An 18,128-nucleotide genomic window follows, 5' to 3' on the forward strand; every position below is an offset into this window, starting at 1 on the left:
TGCACGCTGATATGATAGCCGTTACAATACAATCTAACAAAATTGTTTCTAATGAAGTTAAAGGCAACTAAACACTACTAGAGCCATCTTATGGAAAAAAAACCAAATGAACTCTTTGGCCAACCCAATACTAAAGAAAGAAGGAAAAAAAAAGGATTAAGGGAAAGCATCAAGTTTTATAAATTCCTGTCTCTAACTTTATTTTGAGCCAGCATTCATATTTTAAGTATAAATAAAAATTACTTTTAGTTGGGACTTAACTTGAAGTGATTTTTTTCGGCTTTTCATTCTTTTTAACATACTGTTGACAAACTATTTCTTGCTTCTTAAATGTGTTTTATATAACCTTGGGTTATGTACGTTTTTGGTGAATTTTTGTTTTTTATGTTACATTGAACATACGATTAAATATAATTTGTTTTAAAAAATGAGTTTTATGGCTAACTTTTCAGAAAAATTATCAGTCATCTATTCCTTACAATAAAGTATATACCTTCTTTGCAGGAAGTGTAAACATTTTGATGAATATACTTAAATATAATACACTGTTAATTACATTTGCTTTATTACTAATATATGTTATAGTTGCAGAAGTGGTACAGCTATAGTTTAGTTAGAAGCTAAAAATGTTCAGTCAGTCTGTCATTGCATGCAACAATCACTTTTTAAGTGGGACTCCCTGAGGGTCTTCAGATATGGGTAGTACATTGCCTTCAAGAATTTTATATTCTTGAGAACAGCTTATATAAAATAAAATAAAAAATTAATATCCTGTTATCATTCTGTATTTACAGACCTCTAAGTCAATGGTTTTAATTCCTCCTTTAATACATTTTAATATTAAATATTTTAAAGATTATGAGAAGTCATGGGACTCTGTCTCGAGTGACTTTGCTTTGGAGCATTGACTCTGATCCTGATGGCGATCTGGCCTTCACCTCTGGCAACGTCACATTTGAGATTGGACAGAAGAGCGCCAACATCACAGTGGAAATATTGCCTGATGAAGATCCAGAATTGGATAAGGCGTTCTCTGTGTCTATCCTCAGTGTCTCCAGTGGCTCTTTGGGCGTTCATACTAATGCCACATTAATAGTTTTGGCTAGTAATGATCCTTATGGGGTCTTCATCTTTTCTGAGAAAAATAGACCTATTGAAGTGGAGGAAGCCACCCAGAATGTTACTTTGTCAATAATAAGGTTAAAAGGCCTCCTGGGAAGAGTCAAAGTCACATATGCAACACTGGATGATATGGAAAAACTGCCGTATTTTCCACCTAATTTAGCCAGAGCAACTCAAGGAAAAGACTATATTCCAGCTTCTGGATTCGCTCTTTTCAGAGCCAATCAGAGTGAGGCAACAATAACTATTTCAATTTTGGATGATGATGAACCAGAAAGGTCGGAGTCTTTGTTTATTGAACTGCTCAACGCTACTTTAGTAGAGAAAGTGCAGAATCGCCCAAGTAAGTAACCATTAGTGTGTTGTTATTATTATTAGAGGTAAGAATCCTGAAACAATAAATTAAGAATTTGGTATAGTAGAAAATTCTATAAAAATAATAAGTTCTAACTTTGAAAGCATCTTCTTACAAAAGTTTATTGATAAGGCAAATGGAAGTGGCACACTTGAAAACATGAAATCATGTTTTAAAAGCCTGTTATATTCCCAGGCTAAATATTTAGAAGTGTCTGTGTAACCCAGTGTAACTGATCTGTAGTACTGTTGTACTTGATATTGTAGCTTCCAAAACATTCTGGAATCAATCTGGGGATTCCAAGGATAGTCCTGGTAGCAAGATCCTGAGTCTCTTTTGCCATGATCCATTCTGGAAGATTCCTTAAGCAACAGAGTCTCTTTGTATTAGTGAGAAGCATGAGTGAGGATCTGGCAACTGCATGAGGGAAGGCGGGGGACAGGGCTATGTAGTAGTAAGAAATCCTGGGAATTTTGTGGGTCACTGTACTGAGAAGAAGGCAGTGGTTGGGGATAAGAATGAGGAATGCAGAGTGACCCTTGTTGGGCAGAGGATCTGGCGCAGCGGCTTCTGTTGGAACATAGCGGCCTCTACCCCTGGGGTTGTGGCTCAGTAGCTGTGTAGAGAGAGGGGGGCTACTAGTTGAGAGGAGGGCCTGACCTTGGAGAGCTAAAGGTAGTTATTGCACCATAGCTTGTTCATTAGTCACATCTCTCTGCAAAGATGTATAACTTTAGAAAGGGGCTTTAAATAAAGAGAAGAATCTAGATTTCCTGGAACAAGACAACAAGGAAAGGAAGAATGGTGATATTAATTTAATATCAGTTTTAGGATAATATTTGTAAATATATATGAATGTAATACAGTAAATAAATATTATTTATCTAACAAAATAATAAAACCTTCGTAAGGAAATTGGAATTTAATAGTCCAAAGAGTAAAATTTAAGATCGGCATGTTGACTATGTTCTGCCATATAGGTTAAGGTTTCTTACAAGTAAATTTCTTCACCTTACTGATATACTGTATAGTGAGCACCATTCTTGCCCACAGTGTAATCGTAGTCCAGGGTTATAGAACGAAATTTACTTTCTAGGACAACTGCCAGCATTAAATTTTCAGGTTACAGTCAAGGTTAAACTTCTCACACAATAACCCATCCCTTTTTTTCTTAGCAAGATTTAGCATCAGTTATAATAATAGCAAATACATTGAAATAAAACCCAATAATTAGTCTTATTAAGTAAGAATTATAAAATATAGCCCTGTTTTCAAGGAACTCACAGGTTATTGAGTGAGCCAGAAATAAAAGCGGGAGGGAGGATCACATATAGCAGTGGCTAGGAGCGATGGTTGCTGGTACAGACAACTTAGGTTCAAGTGTATAGTAATAAGTTGTTGCCCATAAACTTTTAAAGCCCTAGTTTCCTGATCTATAATACAGAATTATTATAGAGCTTAAATATCATAATATATGTGAAAATGAATACAGTGTCTGGCACGTGGTAAGCATTCAATAAATGTGAACTATTATTATTAATAAAGTGGTATATGCAAAATATTAATGTGCTGTGGAATGGGAGAAACAGTCAACATGTATTTATGCTTGATATGTTCCTGGAACTGTGCAGCATACTTGGGGCGATTCAGAATAGGCATAAGCTATGATGTGAAGTAATTAAAGGACAATTAAGTGCATTAGAAAGAAAACAGTAAATGTCATTAAAAGTGAAAAAAAAGAACAATTAAGTGCAAATCTATGTGATATTGTCTCAATTTTAATAGGCAAAATCAGTGTAGGACCTGATAGGGTCTCTGTACTCTGCTCTGAGTGTAATCATCAACCTTCAGGAGAGCAGTGTGAGAAGACCGGTGATGAACAGGCACAGGGCAGGATGAACAGTTGTGGGTAATTGAAGGTTTGATGAGGAACTGCATATAGGGAGCAAGAGTTTAGACAAACCCCTTACATGATGCCTCTTAATTGTGTCCAGCAGGTACTAGTCTAATGCCTTAGCTTACTTCCTCAACATCTTTGTGCCCTTGATTCCTCATCTGTAAAATGTGGACAGTGTTACCTGCCACATAGAGATGGTATGGGAATTAAATTCCTAGATGCAAGAAAAGTGCTTAGAACAATGCCTTTTGAATAGGGCGTACTCAGAGAATGTCATCTGCTTCTACAACTCTGTTACCGCCATTTTTTTCTAATGTAATTAAATTTAATTGTTATATTGATTTATAGTTTTGTGTTTTTAACTATATAATTTAGTGCAGTCTGGGCCTGTATCATTGAAATTAAATTGTGTCATTACTTGTTTTGACAAGGGTGCTAGTTGGAATTGAATCTAGAAAATAAGTCAGGGAGTTTGTGGAGGGTCCTAAATGCCTTCAAAATAAGTTTTGCTCCCTCTAAAATCAGTGGCAAGTAAGAAGAGAGTCTTAAAAGTAGGCTTAAAAGCATAGCCTTAAAGTGTAGCCTTAAAAGCCTAAGTGAGCACACTATTATTATAGCAGCGTTGGGGTAGCATGACTCTGCTTTCTGGATGAGGTAGTTACATGACTAACTGAGATGGGGCAGGAGGGACAGGTTTGTGAGGAAGGACAGTGAAGCAGGGAGAGAGGCAGTAATTGAATTAGAGTGTGATGATTTTCAGCTCCTCTCTGAGGGCAAGTAACTAAATTACTTACCTACTCAATTGTGTAACTGTAGTGCCTTTAAAAAAATTTATGGCATGCTGATAACTAGTTAAAAGAGCATAATTCTGTAGGTTTCATCATTTTCTGTTATATTTTGCAAAGTGATGATTAAATATACTCTAATCATTTTTTTTCCTTTTTACAAGTTTCCAATAGTTATTAAAATAATTCTTGTAGGGTAACTATTCCTTTGCTATAATAAAAATCTCCCTAGAAGTTATCGGAAGAGTAGGGACTTTCCGTTTAGTTTATTTTTTTTTTTTTTATTTATTTTTTTTTTTTTGTGGTATGCGGGCCTCTCACTGTTGTGGCCTCTCCCGTTGCGGAGCACAGGCTCCGGACGCGCAGGCCTAGCGGCCATGGCTCACGGGCTTAGTTGCTCCGCGGCATGTGGGATCTTCCCGGACCAGGGCACGAACCCGTGTCTCCTGCATCGGCAGGCGGATTCTCAACCACTGCGCCACCAGGGAAGCCCATCCGTTTAGTTTATTTTTGTATCCCCAATATCTAGATTAGTGCTGGTACATAGTAAACGATAAATATGTTTTTGCTAAAAATAGTAGAAAACACAAAATGATTATCCCATTTGGCTGATGGATCTTGCCGAGGCTTTTTTTTAAAGAATTTTTTATTGAAGTATAGGTGATTCACAATGTTGTGTTAATTGTACAGCAAAGTGACTCAGTTATACATATATATACATTCTTTTTCATCTTCTTTTCCATTATGGTTTATCACAGGATATTGAATACAGTTCCCTGTGTTATACAGTAGGACCTTGTTGTTTATCCATTTTATAGTGGCTGAGACTTCTTGATGACTTTTGGCCAGTTCTTAGAATTTTGATATATTAGCTTTTCTTCTGTCTTTCAGTTGCAAACTCTCCATGCCTTGGGCCTAAGGTAGAAACTATTGCTCATCTAATTATCATTGCCAATGATGATGCGTTTGGAATTCTTCAGCTCTCAGCACCAATTGTTCGAGTTGCAGAAAATCATGTTGGACCCATTATCAATGTGACTAGAACAGGAGGAGCATTTGCAGATGTTTCTGTGAAGTTTAAAGCTGTGCCAATAACTGCAATAGCTGGTGAGAAAAGACATCTAAGGAGCAGTGAAGTGTTTTAGAGGGAAATTGTATCCTTGATTAACAAAGCACCTCAAAGATGTAGTTTAAAAAATCATCTAGAAAGCAATAATACCCTTGAATGTTTTTAAGTCACAGACCTAGAGTTTTTACTATATATTTATCACATTGATTTTGTAGAATTTGTGAAAACTGTTGGCAAATTGTATATGAATTTAAAAGCTTTGATGACCCAAATATGCACAAACCAATGAAAAGTAAACCAAGGAAAGCGTTTGTTAGGCTTTCTCTGTGTACTTTTAAGGTTTTTGGAAGGGATTCATGTGTAAATAATACTGGAGAATACAGGATAAAATGTGCAGCCATATGATTGCAGTGCTTGGCAACAGTCTTGTCTCTCAACTCATTTATCTTGCTTGTTTATTCATTTATGAAGAACATGGTAGAGGCAATGATTAGTATTAACTATTTTATGTATAAGCAAAAGTATTTCATTGTCAAATGCAAATATTAGGAGACAGCCTTCTTTGGTAGTACAGTTATAGCATCTAGAGGGAGATTTGCCTAAGAGCTATTCAATCAGAACCTTTCTAGTGTGCACTCAAAGGACATGAGTGTGAATGGATGGGATAACATGATTGATTTTTTGAAATAAATAATCTGGATGTGATACTTGCTTGAAAAGACAATGAACCAGGCTCACCTAGTCCTTAAATGACGTGTGTGTAAGGGGTGGGGTGAGGAGGGGTAGCTCAGAGGAGTGCCTATCTGTAGGGGGCTTTACACATGGACAGATGGTGAGGGTTGATCACTGTTCTAGAAAATTAGCACCCAAATTCCATAGGAAGCCTCTCTCTTTTCCTCATTCACTTTTTGACCAGAGACAAAGCCACCTCGAGTGGTATGCAGTAGCAGCTTTTAATCCAACTTTGTAGAAAATTTCATAGTTTCCAACCATAAGATTGATGACGCTGACATGCCCGTCTCTGTGCAGCACTGTAATTTATCTCCCCAGTGAGATCAGAATTCTAGTTTTGTTCTTTGTTTGAAGGTATCATACACATTTTTTTTTTTACTGTTGTAGATAAGGGGCCATCTTGTGGTAATGAATGACTCTCTATGTTCATGTGCATATCCATATCCATATCTATATGTCTGTGTCTATATCTGTATCATCTATATGTGTATATGGCAAATAGAACACATTATGTATACATCGTTCTAACAATGAAGAAATGAACTTGAACCCGGATGTCTTTTTCATTGTTTTGTTGTATCAAACCCATTTTTTTCTTGCAAGATAGGTAAATCTTGTTTAGAATAAATGTAGTCACTATCCTCGAAAAAGTCTTTCAAAGTATGTCCATGGAATGTGATATGTCATAGTTTTTCCCTAGAGTATGGGATGTTTATTATCATATACTGGAATAAGTCTTAGCATTTTTCTTTTTTGTCTTTGTAGGTGAAGATTATAGTATAGCTTCATCGGATGTGGTCTTGCTAGAAGGGGAAACAAGTAAAGCCGTGCCAATATATATCATTAATGACATCTACCCTGAGCTGGAAGAATCTTTTCTTGTGCAGCTGCTGAATGAAACAACAGGAGGAGCCAAACTAGGGGCATTAACAGAGGCGATCATTATTATTGAGGCCTCTGATGACCCCTATGGATTATTTGGTAATGAGACTAGTTTGTGTCTCTCTTTTACTTGTCTGTATAGATTCATACCTTTATTTTTAGAGACTCAGAACTGATTTGACCTTGTTTCCTTTTAACCTGCTATTACTGATACATAGGACACCTATGTATGCTCACTAGCAGTGGTTAGTAAACCTAGCAGCGGTTAGAAATCAACCTCTCAGAATAAATCTGGAAATCATACACTTTTAGGCTTTTAGTTCAGATCTGGTTCCTAGATGTATTTTGTGAAGTTTAGACTATTCTTTAAAAAACTAATTTAAGTCACAGAAATTTGTACAAAAATCTGAATTTCTGGCCTATCTTTATAGTAGAAAAATATGGTGACATCAAGCCCCTTTCCTTCATAGCATCAGTCTTAGGAGAAAAATAGCAACTGCTAGGCTTGTCCCATGCAGTTAGCCCCCAAACTCACTAGACCTACTTCACTTATGACTGGTATATTCCTGTCCTCTGTGGACATCTGAGTTTATGCTTTCTGCTTCTATCATAATGGAAAATAATTTGGAAAATTTGACAGGCCTGACCAATTTGTATCACAGCATGTTTCTCTGATTTTGTAGGATTTAGCTTCTTAGATTGCTTAGGGGAGAAAAAGGATCAACCGTAGGATGGCAATTGGTTTGCTCTACGTTGACTTAGTTTCACTTTGTATTTGAAATTATCTCTGCTTTGCCCTTTAGGTTTTCAGATTACTAAACTTATTGTAGAGGAACCTGAGTTTAACTCAGTGAAGGTAAACCTGCCAATAATTCGAAATTCTGGGACACTTGGCAATGTTACTGTTCAGTGGGTTGCCACCATTAATGGACAGCTTGCTACTGGCGACCTGCGAGTTGTCTCAGGTAATGTGACCTTTGCCCCTGGGGAAACCATTCAAACCTTGTTGTTAGAGGTCCTGGCTGACGACGTTCCGGAGATTGAAGAGGTGAGAGGAATGGCTACTCTAGAATGACACTGTAACACATATCTTGTCTTATAGTGACTAGAACAGATGGCTGTTATTGTGACATTTATAGAGGTGTCTGATAAATTATTTCTGCAAGAATGTTCAAAATATGGTAGTGTGAAAATGATCCTTAGAGATAACAAAAAACAAGAATGTTCTAGAAATAGGTCTCGTACACATACTAGTTTACTAGTATAAGATTTTTTTGGTACAGTTATGTAATATTTTTCTACGTTTTGGTTAAATGATTAAACATGTATAGTCTGTCATAAGTTTTGCTGTATTGTTTCATATAAACTCTTAATTTGTTTGTATTCAGACTTCCTTTTGACTTGAGTGTGAGCCAGTCAGTCTTAATTAAGTGTAGATTTTGATTTTTCCACTCATTCGTTTATTCTTTAGGATTTACTATGTGACAAATACCATGCTAGATTTATCTGCCTGGTGTTTATTTTTCGTCATGAAGAAGCAAGGTGGCAAATAAAGATAGAGTCTCAGTGGGGAAATTGATTCATCACTAACGTATATTAGCTGAAGATAATTTTATTTTATTAAATTCAAGTATTAAAAGCTGGAGCTCATAAAATTACATTTAATAGCATTTATTCTTTAATAGTGTCAAATTTTTGTAGAAGGGAAATCCATAAAATTTCTTTTTGGGTGCTAATTGTGTCATTACTCACTTGGTAAATATTAGATATTAGTTAATACATATATAACATTTCTCTTTCCTTTTCTCTAAATTTAGGTATGAAAACCTAAAAACTTATCATAAATTTCTCTAAATTTATGATATGTTTTTAGTTTTACATTTTATCAGAGAATTTTCATTTATGAGAATGTGGGAAATAAAGCATAATAAATGAACTATTCATAAAACACATATGCAATATCCTCCCTAAGTAAAAAAAAGGTATAGGGATTAAAAGTATATTATTGAAGTGGTAAACATAAAGAGACATCTTAAAATTGATTCACAAGATTGTATAACAGAATATTAAGGAACTTAAACAGCCTATATTTCTTCTGTGCCATCATGCTCTCTTGTTAAAAGTTGGTGATGGATTGTTCTGTTACGTGTTGGGATTGTAAATGTAACGGAGGAGTTTCTTTAAGTCCATTTATATTTTACTCCATTTTGTTCTTGTATTTGTATGGATAGTTTTGATTTTTTTTTTTCCTGCATCATTTTTATTCTAATTTCAGAACCGGGATTCTGTTAAGGAAGTTTTCACTGTATTTTTAGGTTATCCAAGTGCAACTAACTGATGCCTCTGGTGGTGGTACTATTGGGTTAGATCAAGTGGCAAATATTATTATTCCTGCCAATGATAATCCTTATGGTACAGTAGCCTTTGTTCAGTCGGTTTATCGTGTTCAAGAGCCTCTGGAGAGAAGTTCCTGTGCTAACATAACTGTCAGGAGAAGGTATATGAGATGTGGCTGCTTGTATCCGGGGAGGGGGCGGTGATGGGACTTGTGGGGTGGTGGGAAAGGATCTCTTACACAGTCAAATAAAGTTTGGTAGTTTTTATAGAATGTAAATTATTTTATAGATTGTCATAATTTGTTAATTGAATTATGCCTATTAATATAAAGAGCTCATTGTATCTATCATACCTTTTATTAGTGAAATGGATTATACATCATTGGGCTTTCTAGCCCCAGACACTTATGGCTTTAATTGGTGATGTGTTTGAATTAGAACTTGAATACAACTGGCTTCTAAATTAAAGAATATTCAGATGCCATATGAAGTGGTTGACTTTCAGGTTCTGTTTTGTCTGGATTTCTCTCGTGAGACAGCATCCAGTTCACTGAGCTCCTTCAGAAATAGAAAATAGCTGGTCTTGCTTGCAACCTTGTGGCAAGTAGTTAACATTTCCTTAAAATGTACTCATGTTGGTATCATTGTTACTTTGTTTCAGTGAAAGCTAGTAATGAAGATTCATTTTCTAAGTCTGAAAATTCTGAAATGGATATGATTTGCATATCGTGCAAGATATTTTCATAGCTTGGTTAAAAATCAGTAGTATTTGATTGAAAACAAGCCAGATTTCCTTACACGAGAAAACACAATGCGAAAGACAAACGTAACTAAGAAACATGGTTGTGTTTACACTAGTACTTTATCCACTTAAAAAAAAATAGTGAAAACCACAATCAGCATTCTCTTCTCTATTATGTAATCCACAGATTGCTTTGAGTGCTTAACCTCTCTTTTAATTGTCACTCCACATTTTAGCGGAGGGCACTTTGGTCGGCTCTTGTTGTTCTACAGTACTTCCGATATTGATGTAGTGGCTCTTGCAGTTGAGGAGAGTCAAGACTTACTGTCCTACTATGAATCGCCAATTCAAGGGGTGCCTGAGCCACTTTGGAGAACTTGGGTGAATGTCTCTGCAATGGGGGAACCCCGGTATACCTGTGCCACTTTGTGCCTCAAAGAACACGCGTGCTCAGCATTTTCCTTTCTCGGTGCTTCTGAAGGCCCCCAGTGTTTTTGGATGACATCGTGGATCAGCCCAACCGTTAACAACTCAGGCTTCTGGACCTACAAGAAAAACATGACCAGGGTAGCGTCTCTTTTTAGTGGCCAGGCTGTGGCTGGTAGTGACTACGAGCCTGTGACAAGGCAATGGGCCATAATGCTGGAAGGTGATGAATTTGCAAATCTCACAGTTTCTATTCTTCCCGACGATTTACCAGAGATGGATGAGAATTTCCTAATTTCTCTCCTTGAAGTTCATCTTATGAACATCACAGCCAGTTTTAAAAACCAGCCAACCATAGGACAGCCAAATACTTCTACAGTTGTCATAGCATTAAATGGGGATGCCTTTGGAGTATTTGTGATCTACGGTATTAGTCCCAATACCTCAGAAGATGGCTTATATGTTGAAGTTCAGGAACAGCCCCAAACCACAGTGGAGATGATGATCCACAGGACAGGGGGCAGCTTAGGTCAGGTGACAGTCGAATGGCGTGTTGTTGGTGGAACAGCTACTGAAGGTTTAGACTTTATAGGTGCTGGAGACATTCTGACTTTTGCTGAAGGTGAGTTCTGGTTCTAAATGGATTTCAGTTCCCCCTGGTAAAGTTGTTATAGTCAGTTTTTATGACAAGGTTCATATGAATTTTTACTGTATACATTCTTGCTAATATGTAAAAGTGAATGATGGTTTTGAAATAGTAGTTGGCCTATTAATGGTTGACATGACTTATGTAGGCCCATGACATAGGGCCCTACATGTGTATCTTTTTAGTTTATTAAAAAGAAGATTTTCAGGGAATGTGAGAATTTTATCCCTTTTATGTGTGGTAGCGGAGCCTTTAAGGAGGTGTAGAGGCAGCTCTAAAGCAACTTTTAATTTTGTAAGGGAAGTTACAAGAATGAGCCATGTAGCTACAACCAAATGTGGGTAAGAAGTATTGGTAGCTAGGAAAATGGGTACTAACTAGGAAGCTTTTTCATATGCACTAGACAAATCAGGATAAACCTCCAAAGAAAATAATTTGTAAGTATAAATAGCATAAACTTTGGTGACTTGATTCATATTAAATTAAGACTAGTGGTAGATCAACTTATAATACTGTTCTTAGACTTGGATGGGACCACTATTTTAAATTTTCATGAACAATGAAATTACAGAGAACTTGGACAATAATTAGAATTAGGGTCAGATTCACTGGTTCTTTTCCAGGGTTGGTTGAATCATTTATATTTGAAAATTTCAAAAGTTCATATATTTAATAAAATAGTTTACTTTGGGTAGAAGAACGATATCTTTACTGAGATCATTATTTAAATCCTGATTTAGGCAATTATAAATTCCATATAGTTTTTTAACATAGTGTTTTTCTGATTGAAAAGTAATATTTATTCATGAAAACTTCAGGTTATACAACAAAATGAAGGAAGTAAATGGTATTCACAATTCCATATCTTAGAGCAATTCATTGCATCTTTTATCATTTAATTTTAATGCATATACTTTTTTGGAAACAGTAGTCAGGGGTCATGGTACATATAGATTATATACTTTTTGAAACATCTAATAAGCATTATATTTTAGAGTAAATTTTTAAAATAGTATAAAACTTCTCAAAAAAAAGATTATTTCCTAGTAAATGGTTTTGGGAACAATGGAATAATGATATGCTTGATGCATGGGTTTGTGTGTGTGCACACGTTAGTAACTGGTAATGTTTCTCTCTATTTCTAAGGAAGTAATGAAATTTGAGGAGGGAGTGGAGATGAAAATTTAAAGTTAGATTTTTTTAGTGGCTTTGGTAGCAATAAAGAAGCTATCATATAAAGTAGTGGCATTATACAAATTAGTATTACCTTGAATTGTAACTTTCGAATCACACAAAATGAACTATATTTTATAGTTAACCTAGATTCTCAGATAATATATACTCTCTTGAGGCAGTCTTGGCACTGAATTGATAAAATATACCAGGGTCGTGAGAGAGAGAACATGCATTCACATCCATTTTCTCCTTTCTCCTTCCTTTTCTCACCCTTTCAACGTCTTTCCAGAAAGTGGCAAAGAATTAGATGGGGAACACTGTAGGTGAACAGCAGCAGCAGTGTTGGGTTTGGGGGTTTTCAGTGATGCCCTATCTATTAGTGGGGTCCTAGACCAAATTGCAAAGTAGATTGCTTGGCCTTTGTTGCTGTTATGTGTTCCTTTGTTTTCCTTTTCTGCCTCCTTCCTTTATTGCCCAAATCCTGGAGACTAGTATTTGATGTTGTCATCTCATTTGGCTCCCTGAAGACGTATCCCATTTAGGTGGGTTCTCGTGCTCAGAATTTACCATCCTTTTCTGTTTCCCATTTTGACCACTATTCCCTATGTGTTCCTGGTCTTTCAGGGAAGTTTTGGCTTGATTACCTGAAAATCATTCATGGTAATGCCAAAATGAGAATGAGACCCCGCTTTCTAGAGGGATCTGTTTCTAAACAGTAGATGCTTCACAACCTCTTCCCCTAGCTAGGTCATGGTTCCAGGCTAAAGACCTTGAAGTAAAACCATGATTCCTTGAAATAATTCTATCCTTTAACTTTGCATAATTCAAAATGTCCTTTTCCACAATCTGCCCATATTAATAAAATTTTTACAGTGTTTTATAGGTGAAAGGGTATACAGACTAACAGACTAACATACAACGTTTGCTTATAGTGGCACTAATATTACTCATGGTATTTGAACTGTTATAATTCACTCATGTATTTTTACTATATTTTTTTTTTGAAAGAAGTTATCTTGGACCTTTGTGAATTCTCTATTGATGATTTTCTTACTTAGGTTTTATTCCATTAATTCTTTATAGGTGAAACCAAAAAGATAGCCATTTTAACCATTTTGGATGATTCTGAGCCAGAGGATGATGAAAGCATCATAGTTAGCTTGGTGTACACTGAAGGCGGAAGTAGAATTTTGCCCAGTTCCGACACCGTCAGAGTGAACATTCTGGCCAATGACAATGTGGCAGGAGTTGTTAGCTTTCAGACTGCTTCCAGATCTGTCATAGGTCATGAAGGTGGGTTCCTTTTTTTGTTGAGCACATTCATTCTCTTTTCCATGGATGTCATTTTTTGTCTAGTTTTTTAAAGTTTCCCATTTAAAAAATTCTTTCATTATTTTGTACAGCTGGGTATGTTAATGTACATGGAGCTTATTTGGGAGAGGGCTGTATAGTGAACTGTTTAACTAGATTTAGGAGCCTCGCAGATTGGTATTGTGTTCCAGCTTGCCACTCCCCACTAGTGTGGTTTTAATGAAATTGGTCAAACCTAGGATGCTCCGCTTTCTCATCTGTTAAGTGAAGGGAAATACGACTTCCTTCGTAGGTTTCTGTGTGAGGATTAAGTGGATAAATGTAAAGTGCTTAGCATAGTTCTGGGCACATAGTGTGTATGTGCTCAATGGTAGCTGTTGATGTTAAATGGTGAAATGTTGGCTCTCTGTTCAAAAAAAAAATAGCAGTTTCTGATCAGTGAATATTTTAGCCTGGATTTTATGTTTATATGTTTGTATATTTTATGAACAAAGTGCCAAACTAGAAAAAAATTATACAATGTCCTCTTTTCCTGTAGAACAACACAGTAATTTCCTTGAATTTTAATATTCTACATCATTTATAGGGTTTACATTTATAGGCTACTTTTTGTTTAAACCATTATAACAGTGTTTTTGTCTTTGAATAAGTCTGTTTGAGAAACTGGTATTTATAGTCTGTTTCACTATAATTTGTGTCTAAAATTAAAAAAATAATTGTACCTAAAAGAGTTAAGAAATGAAAAGGATATAGATCATGCATTTGGACTTTGACTTTATGGATGAGAAAACTGAGACAAAGAGATTAAGTGACTGCACAGAATCATATAGCTAGTTAGTGGCTGTGCTGGAAACTGAATGCATTTTAGCGTGCATCACCTTTTACCTTACTGTACTCCCAACTTGCAAGTTTATTTAACTTAATGCAAATATCTGAGCCATTTTCCAATACTCTTTCCTTTTATTAATGGTTTAGAATCTCATGTTATCATAGCAATAGTGAGTAAAAGCGACTAACAAATTGCTATAAGTCAATCTAAAGACAGATCATCAACTCTCAAAAAATTATTCGTAGTATAATACAAGTAAAAAGTCACTGGAAGAGAAGTTAATCTCAATAATAATGACAAGAACAATAACACTTATTGAGTGTTTTCTGCATGCCAGACATTTTACATCCATCATTTCACTGAATTTTAACAACAGGGCTATGACGATATACACTAGTTTTTCACAGAAGGAAACAATGTTAGAGGGATTACCCAGCACATAGTTATTCATGGTGGGGTTTAAACCTAGTGTTGTCTGAATCCAGAGCTTATGCTATAGGGCACCTTGTGAGAAGAAACTTGTTTTGCTTGAACTTACATCTACTGCAGAACCCGACAATGCAGGAACATCGGGTAAATATTTCAAGATTTGAGTTGGAAGAATAATGAATTTGAGTAACAGTGTCCATGTGAGAGGAGGAAATTTGGTGAGAGAATCTGACTCTATCTTAAGCTAGGGGTGGAAATAGGATTTTTAGAGATAATCGTTGAAATCAGGAAAATTAAAGATCTAAAATTAAGATCTTAGTGGATAGAGGGAGAAAGGCAAGTTGTCAAGGATGGAACTATGTGGGACACCAGGGTAAGGTGCTGGGACAGGCAAAAGGCGAAGGGGAAAGGGGAATGAAGGCTCTGCCAGAGAGGTGGGAAGAGACCAAAATAAGAACGTGTTTTCATTAGTTATCAGAAGAAAGTAACCAGCGTGTCTCGTACTAACATGGGCAACAAGTGAGATTAGATTCCCAAATGGGCTAGAGGGAACAGTAGTAACTACAGAGGAATTTTAAAGGAAAACTTGGCGTGGTAAGCAAATAACTAAGGATAACAAAAGACAGGACTGTAGAAGCCTTGGGGGCAGTGCTCTTCAAAGTATGGTCCTCAAGCTGACGTCTGCACACGAAGTGTTTGCTTTTGGTTTGTGACAAGATAAGTTTGAACATTGAAAGAATCTTTTCTAGAGACTTTTATAACGATTTCATTTTGCTGTGATATCCAAAAGTGATATCTATGGGCATACATTTTGTATGTGTGTTCTTTTTGCCATTTAACTTATCTAGTCGTTTATTTTATTGTGTTTTACAAAAATGTCAGTTTATGATAGATCAAGGAAAACAAAACAAAACAAAACAAAAAACAGACAAAAACCCCTTGTCTGGGACTTCCCTGGTGGTCCAGTGGTTAAGAATCCACCTGCCAATGCATGGGACACAGGTTTGACCACTGGTCTGGGAAGATCCCACATGCTGCGGGGCAGCTAAGCCCGTGAGCTCTAGAGCCCATACACTGCAACTACTGAGCTCACGTGCTACAACTACAGAAGCCCATGCGCCTAGAGCCCGTGCTCTGCAACAAGAGAAGCCACCGCAACAAAGAGTAGCCCCCAGTCACTGCAGCTAGAGAAAGCCCATGTGCTGCAGCAACAAAGACCCAGTGCAGCCAAAAGAAAAAAAAAAAAGTGCTCAAAGAAGAATAAAGCCAACCCAGAATTCTATACTAGTGAAAACATTTGTCAAGAAGGAAAGTGAGATAAAGATATTTTCAGATAAAAGAAAACTAAAAAAAAAAAAAGAATTACTTAAACAAAACAAAACAAAACCCTGTCCTTTACTGCATTAGGGGTGCGAAACACTGCCTTAGGGGATATTCTGTTTGTTGGCTCTGTGAACAAGGAAAGGAGAACAATTGGAGAAACCAGATTAAAGCGTAGAGTATTTTGGACTTGCTTTGTTTTGTTGAAGAAATATAGAGAAGAAGGAAATGTAGAAGAAGAGAATAAAAGTGTTAGTGGCATGGGGCGGGGGTAGTATAAATAAGTTCAGGGACCAGAAAGGATTAGATTTAAGGGAGGACACAGAGCTGGACTAGGTATGTGATTTTCAGCAATATGATGGGATTTTTTTTTTTTTTTTTTTTTTAAGAATACAGAAGTATTTGGATGTCCAGGATCACTTGAAGGGCATTTTAACCGTAAAGGAGCTAGCGTCATTACATGCATCCTATGGGAGTCTGGGTGGTGACAGTGGTGGTGGGTTGGAGGCTCTGAAGAAACGCAGGCTCTTGTGCTGAGTACCAAGTCATCTTGGGGAAACTGCAGGGTCTTGGCACCTGTGTTCTCTTTCACCTGAACGAACTTAATACCTGAAAACCAGATTGTGGTCTCTTTAGTCTCCAACAGCTAAATATCTGCAGGGGATGCAAAGAGGAAAAATGATTAGTCATTAAAACACATGGTCCAAATGTGTTATTGGTTTATCATATCAAAAGCATTTCCTATCTGCTTCATCATATCAATCTATGAGCATGAGTTTGGTACAGGAAATAGAACAATGAATTGCTTTCATTAATCAGTACTCCCTAGAAATTTTACATTTTCTAAATAAAAATTGGGAGGAATTTCTATTTTTTAATTTACTTTTCTTTCCCTTTGCTCCTCAACCTTTTCCTAGAGTCTAAATTCATATTCTTTTTTCAAAAACATTATGTCTAACTTCAAGAATTCAGTATTTTGTGCATGTATTCTTTGTATTACTGCAAAATTGCATAGAGAAATGTATATGAAGCAGATGTTTACAAAAATGAAAACTTCATGGTGATTCTTCAAAGATAACTGCTAAAGAAATGGGATAAAAAAATCATGCCAGGGCTTCCCTGGTGGCGCAGTGGTTGAGAGTCTTCCTGCTGATGCAGGGGACGCGGGTTCGTGCCCCGGTCCGGGAAGATCCCACACGCTGCGGAGCGGCTGGGCCCGTGAGCCATGGCCGCTGAGCCTGTGCGTCCGGAGCCTGTGCTCCGCAACAGGAGAGGCCACAACAGTGAGAGTCCTGCGTACCGCAAAAAAAAAAAAAAAAAAAAAATCATGCCATGTAGGCTTTTGACAATGTTAACATTGCTTTTGACTTAGTGTTGGAGTTTCATTTATGTGATTAGATTTAAAATGTGGACAATGCTGAACTTCTGGCTCTAGAATACATTTTCATTTCCTGGGGAGGAATTGCCTCAGTGTTTAACAGTGTATTGAATTCTGTAGAATCCTATTTCTACAATTTTGTCCTAAAGCAATTGGACAGATGCCCAGTGGTAAATATTACTTTCTTTCAAATGTAATGGGCAGACTTTAGCAATATAGGACAATAGATTTTTACTGTGGTTGCTAAGTATGTATAAATGTGCTCTTTATAAATCTGTTTTAGACGTTTCACTTCACACATCTCTGCAGCATCATAATCATTATGTCATGTTCAATGGATTTAAAATTTCTCCTTTTCTCGGAGACAGCATGTATTTTTTCTAGGTAAAGATTTGAACAAGAGATGTGATTCTTTAAAAATATATGTCGAACTGCTATATTAGAAATACTCAACTTTTTTTCTTATTGACAGTTTGTGTTTCATATTATTCGTGTCCCTGTAATTTTTTAAACTCATTTTCTATTAATTGTAGAGCACAATCAGTTTGGATGGTTCCTGTATACCACGTATACATGAATCTATTAAAATATATTTCCTGTATTTTAGTTTTCCATTATTTTTATATCATTGTAGTTGACGTTTATCTTTGTAAAAACAATCCTGATTTGTTTTAGGAAGAAACACATGAAATA

General features: G+C 36.3%; 1 protein-coding gene across 1 annotated transcript in view; it reads left to right on the plus strand.

Annotated features, from left to right (window-relative positions):
• The window catches only part of ADGRV1 (adhesion G protein-coupled receptor V1), a 558,169-nt gene that overhangs the window by 124,614 nt on the left and 415,427 nt on the right, over positions 1 to 18,128 (plus strand). Inside the window, exons 28-34 of the mRNA XM_067031321.1 lie at positions 856 to 1,465; positions 5,051 to 5,266; positions 6,726 to 6,941; positions 7,646 to 7,890; positions 9,158 to 9,339; positions 10,157 to 10,968; positions 13,252 to 13,461. Coding sequence (XP_066887422.1) covers positions 856 to 1,465; positions 5,051 to 5,266; positions 6,726 to 6,941; positions 7,646 to 7,890; positions 9,158 to 9,339; positions 10,157 to 10,968; positions 13,252 to 13,461 — 2,491 coding nt within the window. The remainder of the gene's footprint in view (positions 1 to 855; positions 1,466 to 5,050; positions 5,267 to 6,725; positions 6,942 to 7,645; positions 7,891 to 9,157; positions 9,340 to 10,156; positions 10,969 to 13,251; positions 13,462 to 18,128) is intronic.

The sequence above is a fragment of the Kogia breviceps genome, chromosome 4 (genome assembly GCF_026419965.1).
Source record: "Kogia breviceps isolate mKogBre1 chromosome 4, mKogBre1 haplotype 1, whole genome shotgun sequence".
NCBI classification, from domain to species: domain Eukaryota; kingdom Metazoa; phylum Chordata; class Mammalia; order Artiodactyla; family Physeteridae; genus Kogia; species Kogia breviceps.